The sequence below is a fragment of the Lithobates pipiens genome, unplaced genomic scaffold, assembly GCF_037356315.1.
Source record: "Lithobates pipiens isolate NorthernLeopardFrog02 unplaced genomic scaffold, aLitPip1_a1.2 Scaffold_18, whole genome shotgun sequence".
In the NCBI taxonomy this organism is placed as follows: Eukaryota; Metazoa; Chordata; class Amphibia; order Anura; family Ranidae; genus Lithobates; species Lithobates pipiens.
Window position 1 is genome coordinate 406953406 of NW_027507758.1, and position 22414 is coordinate 406975819.

General features: G+C 44.7%; 2 protein-coding genes across 3 annotated transcripts in view; one reads left to right on the plus strand and one right to left on the minus strand.

Annotated features, from left to right (window-relative positions):
• The window catches only part of KCNMB2 (potassium calcium-activated channel subfamily M regulatory beta subunit 2), an 828748-nt gene that overhangs the window by 327106 nt on the left and 479228 nt on the right, over positions 1-22414 (minus strand). The window lies entirely within an intron of this gene.
• LOC143988399 (uncharacterized) lies at positions 1067-7953 on the plus strand. Its single transcript, XM_077487939.1, has 2 exons — positions 1067-1674; positions 5535-7953. Exon 2 carries the CDS (start codon positions 5924-5926, stop codon positions 7448-7450), a length of 1527 nt encoding a protein of 508 aa, XP_077344065.1. The 5' UTR covers positions 1067-1674; positions 5535-5923; the 3' UTR covers positions 7451-7953.

A 22414-nucleotide genomic window follows, 5' to 3' on the forward strand; every position in this document is an offset into this window, starting at 1 on the left:
GTGCTGGGACCAATCCTGTTTAATTTGTTCGTAAACAGTTAAATTTCTGTATTTGCGGACAATACTAAGCTAAGCAGGGCAATAACTTCTCCGCAGGATGTGGAAACCTTTCAATTAGAACTGAACAAATGAATTAGGTGGGCAACTACATGGCAAATGAGGTTCAATGTAGAAAAATGTAAAATAATGCATTTGGGTGGCAAAAATATGAATGTAATCTATACACTAGGGGGAGAACCTCTGGGGTAGTGATGAGCTTCGACTCGAACATTGGCTGTTTGCCCATTCGGCGAATTCCGAACGATATGGGGCGTTCGCGCAAAATTCGTGTGGCGCTCACGGCCCACAATGCACTGCGATGGCGCAGTGCATTGCTGGCTCATGATTGGCCAAGCATGCACTGTGACCCCGCATGCTTGGCCAATCACAGCGCCAGCAGCGGGGAGAGCCATGATTGGCCACAGGCAGGATGCCTGTGGCCAATCATAGCTCAGGCTGTGTAGTACACTCCCCACACTATATAAGGCCGCCAGCAGTTAGTGGGTGTTCTGTGTACCTTCAACACAGTATACACCGATCGTTATCGGGCGATTTTTCGTTCTTGCTCTTCTGTAGTGGTTGTTGTCTGCGTGCCCTGACCGCAGTATACACCGCTATATTCACCTATATAGCTAGCGATATATCTATCTTTTATAATAGAGCTTGCAGTCAGTGTTAGGAGATTGTGCGTGCTGTCTGCGTGCTCTGAACCCAGTATACACCGCTTTATCCACCTATATAGCAAACTATCTTGCTTGTTTTAAATAGAGCTTTCAGTCAGTGTTAGGAGATTGTGCGTGCTGTCTGCGTGCTCTGAACGCAGTATACACCGCTATATCCACCTATATAGCTAACTATCTTGCTCGTTTTAAATAGAGCTTTCAGTCAGTGTTAGGAGATTGTGCATGCTGTCTGCGTGCGCTGAACGCAGTATACACCGCTATATCCACCTATATAGCTAACTATCTTGCTCGTTTTAAATAGAGCTTTCAGTCAGTGTTAGGAGATTGTGCGTGCTGTATATAAGGTAAATGAGGGAACCATCTTGTTAGAAGACATCCATTTTGGGTATTGGAAAATTACTGTTAGCATGACATAGAAATCTATTGCTTAAGGTCATATGTGTTTTTGCTTGTACAAGGCATTTAGAATTGTCACAAGGTTAGATATCTGTTCAGAACAGATGGATGCGGTTAAGCTACTTCCCTTTTTGAGAGCAGAAGTAACTCCATGGCGTTAAAACCACAGGCCTGTCTTGCACCAGACTTAAGAAACATTTTAAACTGTATAAAAATGTATATATTTAGCTTTTTGTTACTAGGCAGAAATTGCTTGTACAAAAAAACCATGATGACGTAGTAAAATATACTATCTTGCATATTTTATGTGGCAGTCCCTGATTGGTTAAACCACAGGGCTGTCCTTCTGCTCAAACTAAATAAAATTGTTGTGTGTGCTTCAATAGGCACATTCATTATTCACGTACAATAGCGTGTATGTGTAATGTTTTGTCCACCGGTGAAAGGGACCTCCGCTCTTCAATCCTAGCCTAGGCTACCAGGGGTTACTTACAGAAGCCGAGCAACCTAACAGTTTTGGTACCAGCAAAGTGGGGTTCGTCTCGTCTTGCGACAGGTAAGTCACTTTACTCTTTTTTACCTGATTGGTGAATGGTGTAAACACTTACTCTGTCCGGGCGGCCGCTACGAACTTAGTTTAAAATTAAAAGAAGTAACTGTGCCTTCGCGAGGAACTAGGCTGGTCCCTCGGGAGGTTAAAAGGGCTCGCAAGGAATTTATAGGTTTAGGGGAGTCCGACTAGGTTGGTCTGACTTAAAACTATTGGTGATAGTATTTTTAACACGGGAAGTAGTAGATTACGCCCGTGACAAAGGGATTGGTGGAGTGGACGCCCATTTGAAAAAATTTTTAAAAAAAAAAAAAAAAGTGCACTATAAATTGATAAATGTATTGCAATACGGTTATGTCATGTCTTAAAGTATATTAAGAATATGTCTGTTTCTCTCTAGGTACACGTGTAAGTATATAGAGTATAAGTTTTAATATAGAGTATAAGGAAAATAATTGTTGTTGTTTAAATAAGTGCAGAATATGAGGAGCCCTCTTGTAGTGACATAGTATCCGCCTGCCCCCATTGCACGTTAGGTCTACTCTTCCTAAGAATAGATGACAAGTGGATTTTACTGACCACCAGACCAGGGGGGTTCTCTTGCAGACTTGGTGTAAGAGGGGTATATCCCGCCACCAGGAAAGATTTACCCTTCATCGTATATTAAGGGTAAATCTTCATAGTTTTATATAAGTCCATCTGCCCCAAAAAAAAGATCAGGGATCCTACTCCCAGACCAGAGACCGGATTGTTGGACAAACCGGGTGTTATCACCTGTGTCCTGCCACTAGACACACACTGCCCAGACTACTAGATGGGGAATTCTGCAGCAACCCAAGCCATGGCCACCCCATCACCCTATGAATTTGTCAGTAATATGATCCCTGGCCCCCAGGTAGAACCATTTTGGACACAAGTCCGAGAAAGGTGTCACCAATTGGGAATCCATGACCCAGGACCCCAAGGTCCTTGTTCAGAGGAAGACTGGCAAGAAGTCAGTAAAATTTGTCAGGTACATAAGCATTCTTATCCTCCCTGCAAAGGGGCTGACCCACAATACATGAAGGATTGTTTCTGTGCATGGAACAAATGCCTTGGAAAATACAGGCAATTGTGGACAGCAAGGACATTGGAAATCCCAGTGCCCTTATAGGACTGGACAGATTAGAGCAAGAGGCAGAGGCAGGGGATTTAACCCCCAGACCCGCCCACAGTATCCCCGTTATCTGCCATACCAGAACCCTCGTCAACCACTACCCCAATATCCTACACAGCCACAAATAATGCACCGAGGGAAACTCTGTTGGTATTAATGGGACACCTGTCACCCATCCCATCACTCCACCACTGACTGTAGCCACTCCAGAAGGACAGAAATTATGTACCCAAACTTTTGCCGTCTTGTCCTCATGCCCTGTGCCCCTTATGGGACGGGACCTCTTGGCACAACTGTGTATTATCATTAAGTTTAATAAAGAAGGTTCCCTTACCGCTAGTTCACCATTATGTGACTTACATGGCCCTAAGCGACATGCACACAGAGGGTTCCCAAAAAGACATGCACACAGGAATTTCTTTCTAATGATACCTTCCTCCCTTGACCATCACACAATTTGGGCAGAAAACAAAGGTAGTGTGGGCTTTATTAATTGCACACCATATGCACCCCAAATGCGGTCAGATGCAGGGATACAATATCAAAAACAGTATCCCCTACCCCCAGAGAAAGTCAAAGGCATCTCCCCTCAAATTAATGATTACATATCAAAAGGTATCCTGAGACCAATCATCAGCCCCTGGAACACACCCATTTACCCCGTAAAAAAAGGCCAGTGGGGAGTGGAGACTCGTCCAAGACCTCAGAGCAGTAAACAAACAAGTGATTCCCCTCCCACCCCTAGTCTCAGACATCACTTTTATTTTCTCATGCATACCGGCAGACTCTCTATGCTACACAGTAATTGATTTAGCGAATGCTTTCTTTAGCATTCCCATTGCAGAGGAAGCCCAACCTATGTTTGCTTTCTCCTGGGCCGGGGGCCAACTAACCTGGCAAGGGTATGTAGACAGTCCAGCCGCCTTCTCTATGGTACTCAACGAGACTGTCAAGTCTTGGACTTCTGAGCGTGGGTCGGTACTAATACAGTATGTGGATGACCTGCTCCTGTGCAGTCGAACTGCTGAAGATTGTGCGGTCGATTCAACATCACTGTTACAACACCTAGCTCACGCCGGGCATCTAGCCTCAAGGAAGAAAATACAATGGTGCCAGCCACAGGTAGAATACCTAGGGTGCATTCTAAAGGAAGGGACAAGGATAGTGTCCCCCAAACGTGCCGCAGCCCTTCGAGCTCTCAGTCCCCCAAAAGACAAGGCCGCCCTACTCTCATTTTTGGGTGCAATTGTATATTGCCGCCAATGGATCCCTGACTGTTCTCATTATGATAGTATCCTAAGAGAGGCTACTGGCTCGACAGCCCCTAAATTAATAGATTGGACTGAAGACAGACTACAAGCTTTTCAAGCTCTATTAAACAGTCTGTCAAATGCTCCCGCCCTAGGGTTGGTAGACTATGGTAAAGCTTTTCAACTATACTGTGTAGTCTCGGGGACCTCTTTTGCCGCCGTGCTAACACAACAGCATGGAACAGGCTACCGCCCTGTCTCCTACCTATCTAAAAAAAAACTCCCCATCCAAGTACAGGGAATGCCATTCTGTCTCCAAAATCTTGCTGCCTGTGCAATGGCTGTACAAGATGCAAACAAATTAGTGCTAGGTCACCCATTGACTCTCTATACCACTCATTCAGTCACGCATCTTATTCAGAACATGAATACCCAACATATGACCTCGCAAAGACTTAGTGGTTATGAGATAACACTGATGAACACTGATAACCTCACACTCAAATATGTGCCTGCCAGCAACCCCGCTGTGCGCCTTTTGCATTCCATGTTGCGTTTACCACATGACCCAGACATTATACATGACTGTTCGGAAAAGGTTGCTGCTATTACCAGTCCCAGACCGGATCTCACTGACACCCCTATCTCAGGTGCAGAGGATGTTTTCGTTGACGGTAGCTGCTCACGTCCCTCTGACTCCACCTTTTTAACCGGTTATGCAGTTGTTCAACTACCAGACATCGTACTGGAGGCAAAATCATTACCTCCTTCTTCAGCCCAGGTAGCAGAGTTAGAAGCCCTCACTAGGGCCTGCATTCTATTCACCGGTAAAGAGGTGAACGTCTACACAGACAGTAGATATGCTTTTGGAGTGGTGCATGATTTTGGTGTGATATGGGCCAATAGAGGTTTTAAAACCGCAGACAACAAAATAATTGGCAACTCCACACAGATTAGTGCTCTCCTCCAAGCCATTCTTTTTCCAAAAAAGGTAGCCATAATTAAAGTAAAGACACACTCCTCTGACAGCAGTCGTGTTTCAAAAGGGAATGCTTTTGCTGACAGAGAAGCTAAAAGAGCTGCTGCCTTTTCCCCTAACCCACCTGCCCCCACAACAATGTTTTTCAAGGAACACTTCGCAGCACCTAACTTTAAAACTGTTATAGCACAGATGCAATCAATGGCCACAGAAGATGATGTCCATTTTTGGACAAAGGAAGGATTGACCAAAGACCCTGAAGGTCTTTGGTCAAAAGAGGGGAAGATCCACATGCAAGAACAAAATTATCACCCTTTGAGGTCCTCATGGGAATCCCCGCAAACATAGAATTACCCCCATTAGACCAAGACACTGATATTGACATTTATTCCCAACAGGAAATGTACGTGAAAAATCTGGTAAGTATGCTCCACGAAATAAACGAACAAGTTTCTGTCACCTTTTTTCCCTCTTCCCACAGAACCAACGCATCCCTTCATCCCTGGGGATAAAGTGCTGATCAAACAATTAGCACAAAGAAAGAGTATCGGACCGGCTTTCTCAGGACCATGGAAGGTGGAAAAGGTATCCAGGACCGCAGTGTTAACAGACCTAGGAAACACCTGGATCCACGCCAGCCGTCTTAAAAAGTGTCCCCAGCTTCCCTCGACTCCAGAGCCCCTGGCAGTGACAGAGCAGCAACTCCCAAGAACAAGATCTACAAGAAGTTCAGAGAGGCATAGAACAAATTTCCCTGGAAGATCCCACACCCCCTCAAAAGGACAAAACAGAGCCAACAACTGCCGGGATGAGAAACGAAGAAGAAGAACAGAACTCTTAGATAACAAATAATCAGAACTTTAAAAAAAGATGCTTTCTCCATCAGTGTCAGGGAAGGCTGTATGCCTTTGGGGTAGTCTGGTACTATTTGTATTCCTGCCCACATGGTTTATAGCCAACTGTATATATCATCCAGAAGATTTAGGTTTATTAAAAGGGATATGTGGACCACCTAAGATGAATAATACCCCCGGCCAAAGACATAGTAGAAGTATTGTACCCGTTAATGAGTCACCTAAGGGACTGACTAACAAGATGTTACTACTAAAAATCAAATATAGCTATGCTCAAAAATCTGGTTTTGAGAAATGCTGGATTTGCAGCAAGCTACATCCCAGTACAGCTAGAATCCCTCTCATGGCAGTCCCCTTGAATTTTACCCCCCTCCTTAATGGAACACCCCCTATCGTCCTAACGAATGTTACTAGGACCCGTCCAAATAAAACCCTCACTTTCCAAATTATAGGTAGAAGCCACTTCCCAGACTGGTGTTTCCGACTGGGAAACACCACAGATGGAGCCGAGGTTTGCAAACAAGCAAAACTTAACATTTCAATGACATCATTTAACAGTCCTTCTTTCTTCCATACTTCAGATCCCACCCTAAATGCCACCTTTTTAGACTTTCTTAGCTCCAGTACCAAGACTACAATACACCAATTAATGTCAATTCTGGTGCTCTCTGGCCTTTCTGATACTCTTAGGAACGTGTTCCATAAACGACCCCTAGCTCTAGGAAATACCATATATATATGCTGCGGCAAACTCTGTCACCCCTGGATCCCAACCAAACCCCAGGGGTGGTGTTACCTTGCAGCCCTGGTTCCTATTATGGGGGTATTAGGGGATAACAAGGGAAGTCACCTCCTTGAAGCCAGCATGCATCCTAGATATCCCCTTAGACACCGTAATAAACGAGAATTGTTTTTAGAAAAAGATATGGCCTGGGCATGGTTCCCTTCCTGGACAGGGTGGGGAATTGACCTAATGAAAAGATTAAATAATTACACTGGCATAATTGATGAGATTCTGGAGGAAAATTCTGATGACATAACCAAACTAAATCTAGAAACTAGGGCAATTAGGAAGCAACTAGAACTACATGAGTTGGCTATAGAAAGTATGAGTGCAGCCCTTACTGGCCTCTGTGAGACTACTGAGGATTATGAGTGCTGTACCTGGATTCATAATACCAGCATCGAAGTCCCAGACTACTATGACGTTATTGCCCAACACAGGGAAGAGGTAAATAAACTACAGAAAGAGGCAAGGAACATAGGAAAAAACTGGGATCCCTTCTCGAGCAGTTTTAGTTTTGGGGGATTAATATCTTGGCTCCGAAATGCTGCCATGACAATTGTCACTGTGATTCTCTTCATTCTATTTTTATATGCCTGTTATAAGATAATCAAATGTTTATGTAAAAAGGGAAACACGGTCGCTCCGAAGGATCTGAAACTCACTTCCATTGTTAAGGATCCAACGGTATGGTATAGAAACCAAGAGCACAAGGGTTCGGAGTATGAAGCCTGTGCTATTAAATTAGAAAAGGAATGATCATTATGTAAATCACAGAATGATCAAAGGAAGGATTATAAGGTAAATGAGGGAACCATCTTGTTAGAAGACATCCATTTTGGGTATTGGAAAATTACTGTTAGCATGACATAGAAATCTATTGCTTAAGGTCATATGTGTTTTTGCTTGTACAAGGCATTTAGAATTGTCACAAGGTTAGATATCTGTTCAGAACAGATGGATGCGGTTAAGCTACTTCCCTTTTTGAGAGCAGAAGTAACTCCATGGCGTTAAAACCACAGGCCTGTCTTGCACCAGACTTAAGAAACATTTTAAACTGTATAAAAATGTATATATTTAGCTTTTTGTTACTAGGCAGAAATTGCTTGTACAAAAAAACCATGATGACGTAGTAAAATATACTATCTTGCATATTTTATGTGGCAGTCCCTGATTGGTTAAACCACAGGGCTGTCCTTCTGCTCAAACTAAATAAAATTGTTGTGTGTGCTTCAATAGGCACATTCATTATTCACGTACAATAGCGTGTATGTGTAATGTTTTGTCCACCGGTGAAAGGGACCTCCGCTCTTCAATCCTAGCCTAGGCTACCAGGGGTTACTTACAGAAGCCGAGCAACCTAACACTGTATGCGTGCTCTGGATGCAGTATACACCACTATATCCACCTATATAGCTCACTATCTTGCTCGTTTTAAATAGAGTTTGCAGTCAGCGGTAGGAGATTGTGCGTGCTGTCTGCGTGCTCTGAACCCAGTATACACCGCTATATCCACCTACATAGCTCTTCTCTATTTGAGCCATCTGCCATCTGCAGGAGTTAGTGGAAGTTGTGTGTGCCTCTAGCACAATATACACTACCCAATTGCTGGTTTTCCCAACTCCCTTCAGGCCATTACCATGTCTGGAAGGCCAGCAAGGAGAGGCAGACAGGCGCGAGCCGATAAAAGAGGGCAAGCAGGCTCTGTGTCTAGAGACAACAGTGCTGGTCGTGGACGCGGTGCATCGTCATCATCAGCACGTGGCCATGGGACACGCTTGTCCTTCTTTTCGGCAGCTGGACATGTTTAGCCGCAACATGCCAACGACTTGGTAGAGTGGATGACCAAGCCCTCTTCATTCTCCTCATCCTCTCTCACCCAGGCTCAGGGTACTAGCAAAGCAGCTGCCAACGCATCGTCTTCCCTCCTCTCAATGTCATCATCAGTGACTCCTTCCCTAGACCCACCACGTCCTCCTGAGGAGTCTCCTGAACTCTTTGAGCACAGTGTTGGGTACATGCTCCAGGAGGATGCCCAGTGTTTTGTAGGCTCTGATGATGATACTCAGCTAGAGGAAGGCAGTAGCATGAATGCAGAAAGAGGGGATGCTCAAGAAGGACAGCAATCTGGCAGTCATGTTCCACAAGCTGCAGCATACTGCCAGGTTTGCTCCAGCGATGAAGAGGGAGGGGATGATGAGGGCACTGACACCATGTGGGTGCCTGGTAGGAGAGAGGAGGAGGAGGAGGCACATGTCCAACGAGGCAGGATGCCCTCCGGGGGCCAGCTTAGGGGCAGCCCACCGACTGAATCACACCGCAGAGCTCCGCCTGTGCAGGACGCTGCCTCTGCGCGTTATTCTAAAAGTTCTTTGGTGTGGGCCTTTTTTGAGACGAGTGCATCAGATCGCACCGCTGCTATTTGCAACATATGTCTCAAGCGTATCTCGCGTGGCCAAAACATCAGCCGCTTGGGCACCACATGCTTGACCAGACATATGTTGACCTGCCATGCAGCTCGTTGGCAAGCGTACCTCAAAGACCCACACCAAAGAACAAAGCGGACCTCTCCTTGCTCCTCATCAGCTGGGATCTCCAACCCCACTAGACCTTCAGTCCTCTCTGAAACCTGCTCTGAAAGGAATGAAGGTGTACAATTAGGTGTGTCACAGCCAAGTGCTTCCGGGCACTCTGCTAGCAGTACACCTACGTCCGATTATAGCAGGCAAATGTCCCTGCCCCAACTGCTGGACCGGCGAAAGAAGTTCACTCCCAGCCATCCACATGCCCAGCGGTTGAATGCTAGCTTGGCTAAATTGCTAGCACTTCAACTGCTGCCTTTTCAGTTGGTAGAATCGGCCCCCTTCCGTGAGTTTGTACAATGTGCGGTTCCTCAGTGGCAGGTCCCCAAAGCCACTTTTTCTCACGGAAGGCGATTCCGGCTCTCTACCGGCATGTGGAAGGCAATGTCCTTGCCTCGCTGGACAGGGCGGTCAGCGGTAAGGTGCATATTACCGCTGACTCATGGTCCAGCAGGCATGGACAGGGACGTTACCTGTCTTTAACGGCCCATTGGGTCACTCTTCTGGCAGCTGGGAAGGATGCAGGACAAGGTGCAGTAGTGTTGGAGGTTGTTCCGCCACCACGCCTCCAAAATGCTACTATTGGTTGTGGCACACCCCCTCCTCTTCTTCTTCCTCCATGGTCTCTTTCAGTGCTCTGTCCTCAGAACCAGCGGTGCTCCGTAGGCATTCCAGGGGCTACGCAAGTACGCAGGCAAAACTATGCCATGCCGTGTTTGCGCTGGTTTGTTTGGGGGACAGGAGCCACACTGGGGTGGATGTTTTGTCAGCTCTGCAGGGGCAGGCCGAGAGGTGGTTGACGCCACACCAGCTTAAGCCAGGAATGGTGGTTTGCGACAATGGCACCAACCTCCTCTCCGCCCTCCGACAGGGACAACTGACCCATGTGCCCTGTGTAGCTCACTTCCTTAACCTGGTGGTGCAGCGGTTCTTGGGCAGGTACCCCGGCTTGCAGGATGTCCTGAAGCAGGCCAGGAAAGTCTGTGTGCATTTCCGACGATCATTTAATGCCTGTGCTCGGCTGGCTGAGCTCCAAAAGGAGTTGAACCTGCCCAAGAACCGCCTTATATGTGACATGCCCACCAGGTGAAACTCAACGTTGGCCATGCTGCAGCGGCTGCACATGCAGCAGAGGGCCATCAATGAGTACCTGTGCGACTACAGCACCAGGACAGGGTCAGGGGAGCTCGGTTTTTTCTCACCACGCCAGTGGGGCATGATCAGGGATGCATGCACTGTCCTGTCACCGTTTGAGGAGGCCACAAGGATGGTGAGCAGTGACAGTGCTTGCATCAGTGACACTGTACCTCTTGTCCACCTCTTGGAGCATACGCTGCGTGGAATAATGGACAGGACACTTGAGGCAGAACAGAGCCAGGAAGAGGAGGACTTCCTTGCCTCTCAAGGCCCCCTTTATCCAGACAGTGTTCCTGCTGTGCCACCCATCACACAGGAAGAGGATGAGGAGGAGGAGGAGGAGGAGGATGATTGTGTCAGCATGGAGATGGAGGCTGGCACTCAGCATCAGCAGCAGCAGCAGTCTTGAAGGGATGATTTACAGTCCCAAGAAACCCGTGGACTTGTACATGGCTGGGAGGAGGTAGCTGCGGATCATGTTGTCCTTAGTGACCCAGAGGACTCCGGACCGAATGCCTCAGCTAACCTACGCTGCATGGCCTCCCTGATCCTGCAAAGCCTGCGGAAGGATCCTCGTATTCTTCGGATCAAGGAGAGGGACCATTATTGGCTGGCCACTCTCCTTGATCCACGGTACAAGGGTAAGGTTGCCGACCTTATCTTGCCGTCGCAGAGGGAGCAGAGGATGAGACATCTCCGGGAGGCCTTGCAGAAAGGTCTGTGCAACGCGTTCCCAGAGACTGGGAGGTTACAAACTCCTGGTCCTGGACAACGTGTTGCTGAGGCATCGGTCAGAAGGAGCGGTGGAGAAGGTGGCCGTCTAACCGATGCTTTCAGACAATTTTTTAGTCCACAGCCCCAAGGTATGATCGGTTCCAGCAACCATCGCCAGCGTCTGATTTACATGGTACAGGAATACCTAGGGGCAAGGTCAGACTTGGACACCTTTCCCACCGAAAATCCTCTGGCTTACTGGGTCTTGAGGATGGATCACTGGCCAGAGCTTGCACAGTATGCAATTGAGCTACTGGCCTGTCCTGCATCCAGCGTTCTTTTGGAACGCACCTTCAGTGGTGCTGGTGGCTTTGTTACCGATCGCAGGGTGTGCCTGTCCACCGAATCAGTTGATCGACTGACCTTCATCAAGATGAATCAGTCTTGGATCACCCACAGCTACCAAGCACCTGAAGCTGATGTAACCAAAACATTTTTTTTGAAATATCACATCCCTTCAAGACTGCCTATGCTGATGCTGAGTGACTGTCCTGTTATGTTGATTGTCTATCCTCTTCCTCCTCCGCTGATATGTTGGAAGAACATTTCTGGTTCTGGGTGATGCCATCAGCCCAATTTTTCTGCCCCTGTTTAACAGGGGCGTTTAATTACAATTTTTGATGCAATGCTTTGCAGCAGGGCTAATTCCTGCACTACAACTAGAGTATATGGGAGAGGTTGCAGTGTGGGGGCACCAGCACCAGTGCCTAAGGACCAATTTTTCCGCCCCTGTTTAACAGGGGCGTTTAATTACAATTTTTGATGCAATGCTTTGCAGCAGGGCTAATTCCTGCAATAAAACTAGAGTATATGGGAGAGGTTGCAGTGTCGTGGCACCAGCACCAGTGCCTAAGGTCCAATTTTTCTGCCCTTGTTTAACAGGGACATGTAATTACAATTCTTGATATAATATTTCATAGGAGGGCCCGTTCCTGTGCCCACCCAGAGTAACTGTGAGGACTTATAGTGTTGTGGCACCAGCATCACAACCACCAAAGGTCAATTTTTCTACCACTGTTCAACAATGGCATGTAATTACAATTCTTGATATAATCGTTCACAGCAGGGCGCTCCAGCGAGTTACAATGTTGTGGCAAAACCAACACCTTGTTCCGCCATTTCTGCAGAGCATATAGGGCAGGCCCCTACTTTCAAACATCCAACTTACAAACATCTCCTACTTGCAAACGGAAGGAGACAACAGCAAGTGAGATGAAAAAAGACGGACGGCGAAACAAATTATACAGGGGTGATAACCCTTCCCTATGTTTTCCAAAAAGCTTAAAAATAGTTTTTTTGACTGGAGCTACACTTTAAAAATGTACCAGTTGAAAATTACAAACAGATTCAACTTAACACAACAAACCTACACAGTCCCTGTCTTGTTTGCACCGTCTGTATACTGCTGTTCTGAGTATATAGGGCCTGGGGGCCACACGTATTTCCTTTTTTTAATATGGGTACGGGGTTCCCCTTAATATGCGTACAAGACCCAAAGGGGCTGGTAATGGGCAGGGAGGGCTACCCATGCCATTTTTCTCAATGATTTTCAACCATATTGCAGGAACCAGATATAACATTAAAACCGCAAGCAGTTTTAAATGATGTTATTTCTGTTAAATGTCATTTTGTGCAGGGACTGTTCTAAACACGGGAAACATGTGGCACTTCACAGGCATACTACAGACACCCCCCAGGCATGATATTTAAAGGAATATTTCACTTTTTTTTTCACTTTAATCGTCATTAAAATCAGTGCTCCTGCCAAAACAGCAGTTTTTGAAACTTTTTTTTGCATTGACCCATGTCCCCTGGGGCAAGAGCCAGGTCCCAAAACCCTTTTTAGGACAGTATCTTACATATTAGCTGTTAAAATTAGCACTTTTAATTTCGAACGTTCGAGTCCGATAGACTTCAATGGGGTTCTAACGTTCGTACAAATTTGGGGTCTGTTCGAAAGTTCTGGTGCGAACCGAACCGGGGGGTGTTCGGCTCATCCCTACTCTGGGGGAATCAAGGATGCAAAAGGACCTGGGGGTCCTAGTAGACGATAGGTTCAGCAATGGCATGCAATGCCAAGCTGCTGCTAACAAAGCAAACAGAATATTGGCATGCATTAAAAAGGGGATTAATTCCATAGATAAAACGATAATTCTCCCACTCTACGAGACTCTGGTCCGGCCGCACCTAGAGTATGCTTTCCAGTTCTGAGCACCAGTCCTCAGGAAGGATGTACTGGAAATGGAGCAAGTACAAAGAAGGGCAACAAAGCTAATAAAGGGTCTGGAGGATATTGGTTATGACGAAAGGTTGCGAGCACTGAACTTATTCTCTCTGGAGAAGAGACACTTGAGAGGGGATAGGATTTCAATTTACAAATACGATACTGGTGACCTCACAATAAGGATAAAACGTTTTTTGTGGAAGGCAGTTTAAAAAGGCTCGTGGCCACTCATTAATTAAAGAAAAGAGGTTTAGCCTTAAACTACGTAGGGGGTTCTTTACTGTAAGAGCGACAAGGATACAGAATTCCCTGCTACAGGCAGTGGTCTCAACGGGGAGCATCGATAGTTTCAAGAAACTATTATATAAGCACCTAAACGACCCCAACATGCAGGGATATACAAGATAATACTGACATATAATCTCACACATAGGTTGGACTTGATGGACTTGTGTCTGTTTTCAACCGCACCTACTATGTAACTATAAGATTTATTACATTTCTTTCTATAATAGAATTTAATGAAGCTATTCAATAAAGGAGTATATGCTGATATTAGGAGGTTGGTCAGACATGCAAGCATGATCCAATCGCTTTTTCGTATTCCACACTCACATAAACATGCATGCTTGGGTGACCTGATTATGTATTTTTATGGCTATAGAGCAGAAAGAGGGAGGGTGGTCAGACACCTTGAAAGCTGTTTTTTTTGGGAAAGAGCAATAGTAATGATCCAGAAATGTCATGCGTGTTCAATTGCAGTTTTACCTTCAGATTTGCTGGTTACCAGAGGCATGAAGATCATCACCCAATCTAGCTGAAACCAGCTGAATTTGGTTGTGATTGGTTATGACCTCACATTTAATTTCACGGTTCTACCTAAATACTCAATAAGGTTGAAGAAGTGATTTATTAAGGTGTCTGTGTAGGGTGAGGGGTTTGTAAGATGATGACCACGTAATGTTGGAGATAGGGTTACCCGATTTATAGGCTGATTATTATTTCATTGTGATGAATGGGTATTAAAAAACAACAATCAAACAAATATGTATAATGTGTAAAATGCAAGGGCCTCGGCTATGGAATGCTCTACCAATCAACATCCGCCTGGAAGAAAATCACCTGGCTTTTAGGAAAAAACTCAAGACCTTCCTCTTTTAGCAGATGATCAAAGCTCGCCACAGCGCCTAGAGGCGATTCAGTTCGCATTGTGCGCTATACAAGTATTTCATTCATTCGTTCATTCAATGCTGAACAGTGGAATGGAAACTCCATTGTGAATATGGGTTTCATCATCACTTGCTGTCCTATGGATGAAGAAGCAGAGACAGCTGTTGCATGGCCAGGAATAGCAAACTTAAAGTCAGTTCCTCATAATAAGCAAGTATCCCATGCATGCTTACAAAACATGGCAAGTACTCCTGCCACACATCTAGTTCCTATTGCTCTTTAAAGTGGAATTTATGTCTAGAAACAAAATTGCTTAGCAGGTACATCTTTTAAGTAGAAGAGACCTTACCCTTTGTCCTAAAATTTTCTATTGCTGTGTCGCTCCATTTTTGGCATACAACTTCAGTAGGCTCCCTCAATGGCCTAAAGTGGTTCTAAAGCCAAAGCATTTTTTTATTCTCTGCATTAATTCAGAGGCATTTTTTCGGAGTGCAGCTGTCCAGAACCAATTCCTATTCACAGCTACTTGCATTTGCCAGCACCTGTGGCTTCCTAAACTGGTTATACTCCCCTTCGACAGATGTGTACTATGATCAGTAATAAAACCTCCTGCAGCACTGAATGGCTGTTCTGAAAGTACTCTGGATGCAGGGAAGCCCAACAACTCAATAGCATACTCGACAAGTTCTGGCCAGTGGTCTATTCTCGTGACCCAGTAAGTCAGTGGATCGGCAGCAGCAAAGCTCTCCATCTCTGTTTTGGCCCAGAGGTAATCATTGACCATGTCATGCAGACGCTACCGATGGGACTAAAAAAATTCAGAAATGCCTCACATAGGTGGACGCCTTCTCCAACACTCATCTCGTTACCAACAGAAGTCTCAAAACAAAGTTTTCCACGACACTGTAACCTACTGGAGTCAGGAAAAACATTCAATAGAATCCTCTTTAACTTGTCCTCAAGAGATTTTATCTTCTGCACTCTCTGTGGGGATGGGGTGAGTTCTGAGACCTTCCCCTTATAACGGTGGTCAATGAGGGTTGCCAACCAGCAATCATCCTTCTCCTTTATGCTACATATTCTTGGGTCCTTTTGCAGGCTTTGAAGCATGAGGTTGCCCATGTGCCTCAAATTTGCAGAGGCTTGAGAAGCAGACTCCTTGGAGTCACTCAGGATGACAGCATCTGGAACTTCCTCCTCTCAGTCATGTACTACTCCCAAGGGTCCTGGGGTTTGAAAGCCATTGCTTACAGATTGACACATGTCTTCCTCTTCTTTGAAGCCTATGAAAGTGTTAGAATCCTCCTCCTCATCCTCCTCCCCCCTCTCCTCCGGAGTGTTCTATGACATAGTGATGATGGTGTCTGGATAAAGTGGGCCTTGAGAGGAAAGGAAGTCCTTCTCTTCCTCCTGCTGCTCTGTCTGCAGTGCCTTGTCCATAATGCCATGCAGAGACTACTCCAGCAGGAACACAACAGGGATTGTGTCACTGATGCATGCACTGCCACAGCTCACCATCCTTGTGGCCTACTCAAATGGTGACAATACAGTGCATGCATCATAATGATCAGCCATTGACTTGGGGGGAAAAAGCAGAGGCAGCCTAAGCCTGTCATCGTGCCGTAATGGCACAGATCTTCATTGACGGCCCTCTGCTGCATGTCTAGATGCTGCAGCATTCCCAAAGTTGAGTTCCATCTGGTGGGCATGTCACAAATCAGGCGGTTTATGGGCAGGTGGAATTCCCGCTGAATGTCAGCCAACCGAGCACTGGCTGTGTATGACTGCCGGAAATGGCTACAGACCCTGGCCAGCTTTAGCACATCTTGCAACCCTGTGTACATATTTAGGAAACGCTGCACCACCAAATTGAGGCATGGCACATGTGTCAACTTTTCCTGTCTAAAGGAGGACAGGAGGTTTGAGCCATTATCGCACACCCCCATTCCTGGCTCCAGCTGGCATGGTGTGAACCACCTCTGGGCCTGTCCCTGCAGGGCTGCAAGAATCTCTGCTCCAGTGCACTTTCTGTCCCCTAAACACACCGGCTGAAGCACTGCAAGGCACCTTTTAGCCGGACTCATGGAATAGCCCTTTGTCTGGCATCATCACCCCCAGCTGTATGGAGATGTGTGGGGACAACAAGCTGAAGCACCGTGTCCTGTCCTGCATCCTTTCAAGTTGCAAGCTGCATTACCCAGTGTGCTGTCCACAAAACATATTTTGTCCCTGCCCACTGCAACAGATGGCTGTCAGAAACCATAAATCAGACTGAGACAGAAGTACAATTAAATCGCACGTATTTATTAATAAAAATAAAAGGGTAAATAGAAAAAGCGTAGTTAAGCATAGCCAGAGTCCAGTAACCAGATCGGGTAGTCAGCCAGGCCAGAAGTCAGGGATCCAAGTAGAGCAACAGCAAGCAGGATAAGGAGCCAGCAGAGATGTCAGCAAGCCAGTCTTTAAACAAACCGCAGGAGATGGTTTCTAGTGATGTGACCAAGGCGAAGGTAGAGGTGAAGTGAGCTGGAAGGCTTTAAGTAGGCAGGTCAGATGAGCATCATCAGGAACAGCTGGTAACTGTGGAGAGAGAAGAGATGTGGCAATTAGCCAACAGCTGAGCGGCCAGCCCAGAGAAGGAAGGGCTAAGCCAGCCCTGACAATGGGGCAGAGAAATGTGCCAGCTACAGTCTACAGCTGGTGGTGTGCTGCTGGCAGATGGGCTGCTAGGACCTGGGACACCCTGTGCTATACCATCATCCCTGTCAGTCGAGGTTACTGAGAGGTAATGGCTCGTTATAGCAGGGGTAGACTGAAGTCTGAAGTGGGTAAGGAGGAGAAGGAGGAGCGACAGATTTTTGCTCATTTTGTGTGACTTTTATGTGCTCTTGCCAGCGGTCTGAGTGTTTGGACGTTAAATGCCTTGTTAAGCATGGGGTACCCAAATGGCTGGTGTTTGTGCCATGTTTGATGTGCCTGAGACACAGTTTGCAGATAGCAACAGTGCGATCTCCTGGAGATGTGTGGAAAATGGCCCAGATAGCTGAGCTTTGGGGCCAGGAGATAACTGCTGCAGAATGTGATGGAATAGGGTGGCTGCTCTCTACTACAGAACTATATGGCATTAAACTGGCAGTAAGGTACACAAAACTATATGGCGTTAAACTAGCAGTAGCGCACACAGAAGTAAATGGTGTTAAACTGGTAGTAACACACAGAACTATATGGTGTTAAACTGGCAGTAATGCACACAGAACTATATGGCATGAAACTGGCAGTAATGCACGCAAAACAATATGGCGTTAAACAGGCAGTAACGCTTGCAAAATGATATGGCGTTAAACTGTAGTAACACACACAGAAGTAAATGGCGTTAAACTGGTAGTAACGTACAGAACTATACAACGTTAAACTGGCAGTAACACAGAACTATATGGCATTAAACTGGCAGTAATGCACACAGAACTGTATGGCGTAAAACTATCAGTAACGCACGCAAAACGATATGGCATTAAACTGGCAGTAATGCACGCAAAACTATATGGTGTTAAACAGGCAGTAATGCACGCAAAATGATATGGCGTTTAACTGTAGTAACACACACAGAAGTAAATGGTGTTAAACTGGTAGTAATGCATAGAACTATACAGCGTTAAACTGGCAGTAACACACACTAAACTATATGGCGTGAAACTGGCAGTAACAGACGAAGTAAATGGTGTTAAACTGAAGCAAAATAGCACAGTATAGCACACTAACTAACTAATAGCACTGAACAGCGCCCTGTTCTATCTCTCTCCACGCTGAAATCACACTGAAAATGGCTGCCATTGAAAGAATATTTTTATACTGTGGGGTGGGAATGAGCTATGATTGGATGACGTCATGATGACAGTGTCCAATCATGTCTCTGATAGTGCTCTGTGCCATGATTGGCTGAAGCTTTCATTACTTCAGCCAATCAGGGCTTGCAATGCACTGTTCAGCACCGAAATGCATTGTGGTCTGTTTGGGGGGGGGGGGGGGGCGAAAAAAACGGTTGAACGACCCATGTGTTCAGATGTTCACCGAACATCCGAACAACGAAAGTTCGGCCTGAACTTATGCTCGGGCCAAACCATTTGCCCATCACTAGTGGTGAGATCTTTATTTTCAAGCCCTGCCTTTGTAATGAGGTAGTCAGAGTTTGATAGAAAGAACCCTGCTGCGTCAGTAGGTAATACTGCTCATCACTGTAAACAGTGCAGAAGGACCCTTTACCAATACAACATAGTAGGCTATACTTCTGAAATCTGAGATTGTTAGGGAGGAAAGGTGGTGGTGTTGTGGGGGGGGGGGGGGGGGTATTCTACGGTTTTAGGAATCAGAAGGCCCACCTGTGTATACAGTATTTGCCCAGGGTCCACTAATTCCTCTCTCTGGGTGCTAACTGCATTGGCGCCAGGCTGATTTCTGCATAGGAGTTAAGTAAAATGCTTTAAATATTGGCATTATTACATTAAATTGCCAAAGTAGGCAGTCTTTTATATCTGTTAAGGCTTTTTGCCTTCATTTATATTATTAACATCAACTTAACATGCAGCAGGCAAATTACATCAATTAATGTCAGTCTCTGCATGAAAGAACCTTACATTCTAATATTACACCAAGCTCACACAAGGCCTGTCTGGTCAGTGACTCATAAATGCAGTAGTACAACTAAAAGTTTTCTTTTATGTTTAGCTTTGGATAGACTCGTAAAAAGTTAAAAGCCCTGTCATTTTTGAATTGCTGATTTTCATCTTATTGGGAAAATGTGACCTCACTGCCTATCCCTCTGACAGTCTGCAACAGCAGGACAGGAAATGAGTAAAAATGGGACTAATTGTCAATGGAACAGAAAGTCAAAGATCGTAAAAAATAACTGGACAGATGTTCCTACCATTCCCCGTGTTGGTGAGCAAAATGTGTTTCACTACAGCCTACTCTATGTCCCCACTCAAGATGTATCCCATCACTTCCTGTCTATAGAGGAAACAAGAGGAAATCTCAACTATGGAGACACAGCCTGCAAAAAAGGAAAAAAAGGAAAAAATGAACAAAAGTTTTGTCTGCAGCTTTAGCCAACCAGTGTGCTTTTGCTTTGTAGCAGGAAACTGGAGTACTAGAGGATACCATAATAGACATAGAGAACATACAGCTCTATGAAGAAAACATCATTGGAGAATTGAGTCCTAAACCCCAGTGTTGCAAGTCAGGTGATAAAATATAGTGGTAATCCTTTTACACCGAATCTGTGCATTGCACATTTTTGGGTTAGCTTGAACACACGCATGCAAATTTTGTCCAATCTGAACAGAATCCTACAATTCATCAACCATGATTGCCAGGGTTTCTTCATTGTGATTTTCTGCAGTTTAGAAAAATCTACATGGAAATATTCCTCAGCATCAAAAAGAAATGAGCCAGTGATTCCCCTGATTTCAGCATCCCTGCTAAACACTAGGCCACTCTTCAACGTTCTTCTTCTTTTTGTAATAAGTGAACCTATGCCCCAACACAGCACACTGAAAAATATGATGTGTTCATGGATAATAGATTTGGCTATCCTAAATCTATATTACCCTGGAGAAATTATTATCGGCGTTTTTTATCTAGCCAAAAAAAAAAAAAAAGCTGATTGTGCCAGCTTTCTCAGTACAAGATGAGAGGACAAGATCAAACAAAGGTTTCCTGAAAGCTAAAATAGCTGTGGCAGGTTGGGTTCACTGATTATGCATTCTACAAGACTGAATCTTGTCAGTACATAAAACAGCAGGGAAAATTCCAGGGAAGCAATGTTGCAAGGTAAACTAAACCAGAAAATGATATGTCTACTAAGGGATATAATTACTGGCAAGTGAACACTTCAGTTGCTTAATACACTCAGGGAAAGAAACCTATGCTTGCAGCCAAGGCCATTTCGTTCAAAAAACTATGTTAAGAAGAAAAAAAGTACTGGCCTAAGTAAGCTCCCTTTATGTGTGTTTCATTGGAAATGAATTTAGAACGAATGAAACTCAGAGTTAAATTAATATTGCATGAAATATATAATCAAGGTGCTTAATTTTATACCACTTTGATATATTCCAGTGACTGAAACTAGCACTTAGAGTCTACTTTACAAGAAAACTGCATTAAAGTAAATGTAAACACTATCTGAACATTTTGTTTGTTAAATGATCAGCAAATTAACAGAATTTTATTAAATAAAATACTGTTTTCACCTTTTTTAAGCCTTTGTTGCATCTCATTGCTGCTAATCACCCAGTCTATTTGCAGCCACTTCCTGTCTACATGTACTCCAGCCATTTTTATGATGTATATGAAGGTAGTTTTGCATTGTTTGAGTGTATATATGCCAGCCATAGCTGCATGGAATTTCTTAATAAACCTAACTTTATAGTGACAATAGTGGATCATGTCTGTGTAATGTGTGTTCCTATACATTATAATCTGCACAGAGGTTTTTTTAAAAAACACAAAAGAACTGTGAATTATTTTCTAAAAACCTGTGTGTAGAATAGAAATTTTGAAAATGCATGATGAAGATTTCTTAATGCTAAATGGCATTTTAAAGTCAGCAGCTACAAATACTGTAGCTGCTGACTTTTAATTAGGAAACTTACCTGTCCAGCGATCCTGCAATGTTGGCTGCCCGAGGCCGATCCATCCATCGGATCGGCTGTAGCGCCTCCATCTTCACTGCCCGTTTCCTACTGCACATGCGTGAGTCGCGTGGCACTTTCTGAATGGCCCCATTGTTTTCTTGGACACACACATGTCCCAGAAGGCAACTGGGCCGCTCGCATTTAAGTGATTTTTTTTTTTTAAGATTAATGCATTTGTTTTTCTGGGTGGCCCTCCACTTTAAGGTAAAAAAATATTGAGGCTTTAGAACCACTTTAAAAAAAAAAACAATGCAGCTATTACATCTAAGAATTGTTCAAAAAAAATAATAGTTTGCTTTTGGGTTTAATACCCCTTTAACTACAATTATATCCCCACTCTGGGGTGGGAGTGACGTAGGATAAGTGTGGAAGTATGGTTCATCCCTATGCCATGACATTCTCACTGCCCTTTCAAACTTGCAGTAGATCCAAAATGAATCACTAAAATCTTACGTAAGCTTTTACATGATATGCTGTGAAGGTCTTGTTTAAGCACTTCATGTCAAAGGGTCACAACTGTCTTATAATTTTGCGCCTGCTTAGCCACTCTGTCACAGGCACCCCTGGTACAGACTACAAGTGACAATACTAACTCACATTGAACAGTCATGGCCTTCCATTTTCACTTTCAGGCAGCCAGGCCCCGAGCAGTGATATGCAGCCAACACTACAGTGAGTACATGAGAAAAAAAAAAAGTTAAAACAAAAAAGATAAAAGCAGCATTTTATTGGAAAAAAAACATGGCAATTGTCTCTTTTGGGCCTGTGTTCAGTATGAGAAAAAGAAATAAGCCTAATTCATTATATTTGGATGTGAATCCAGAAGATCAGACTTGAAGATATTGATTTCCTTTGAAAGTACTTACAAGTTGCAGAAGGTGAAGCTAGCACATACACTCCAAACAAATAACGCCTGCGTTTTCCATGGCTGGATCATTTGCTAAACATGAATTGAGTTCCAAACAGCATCCAAATAGTAAAAATGGACACAACTAGCACTTTGTGCTATACAAGTTAACAGGCAATTGATTTCCTAGGGAGTTATAATATTTTGAGGGTCTTATTTGATAAGGTCTTGAAGCCACCCACTCTATCCTGCAGCAGTTAGCCTTTCTAGAACTATAAAGGTAACAAATTACGGCAACTA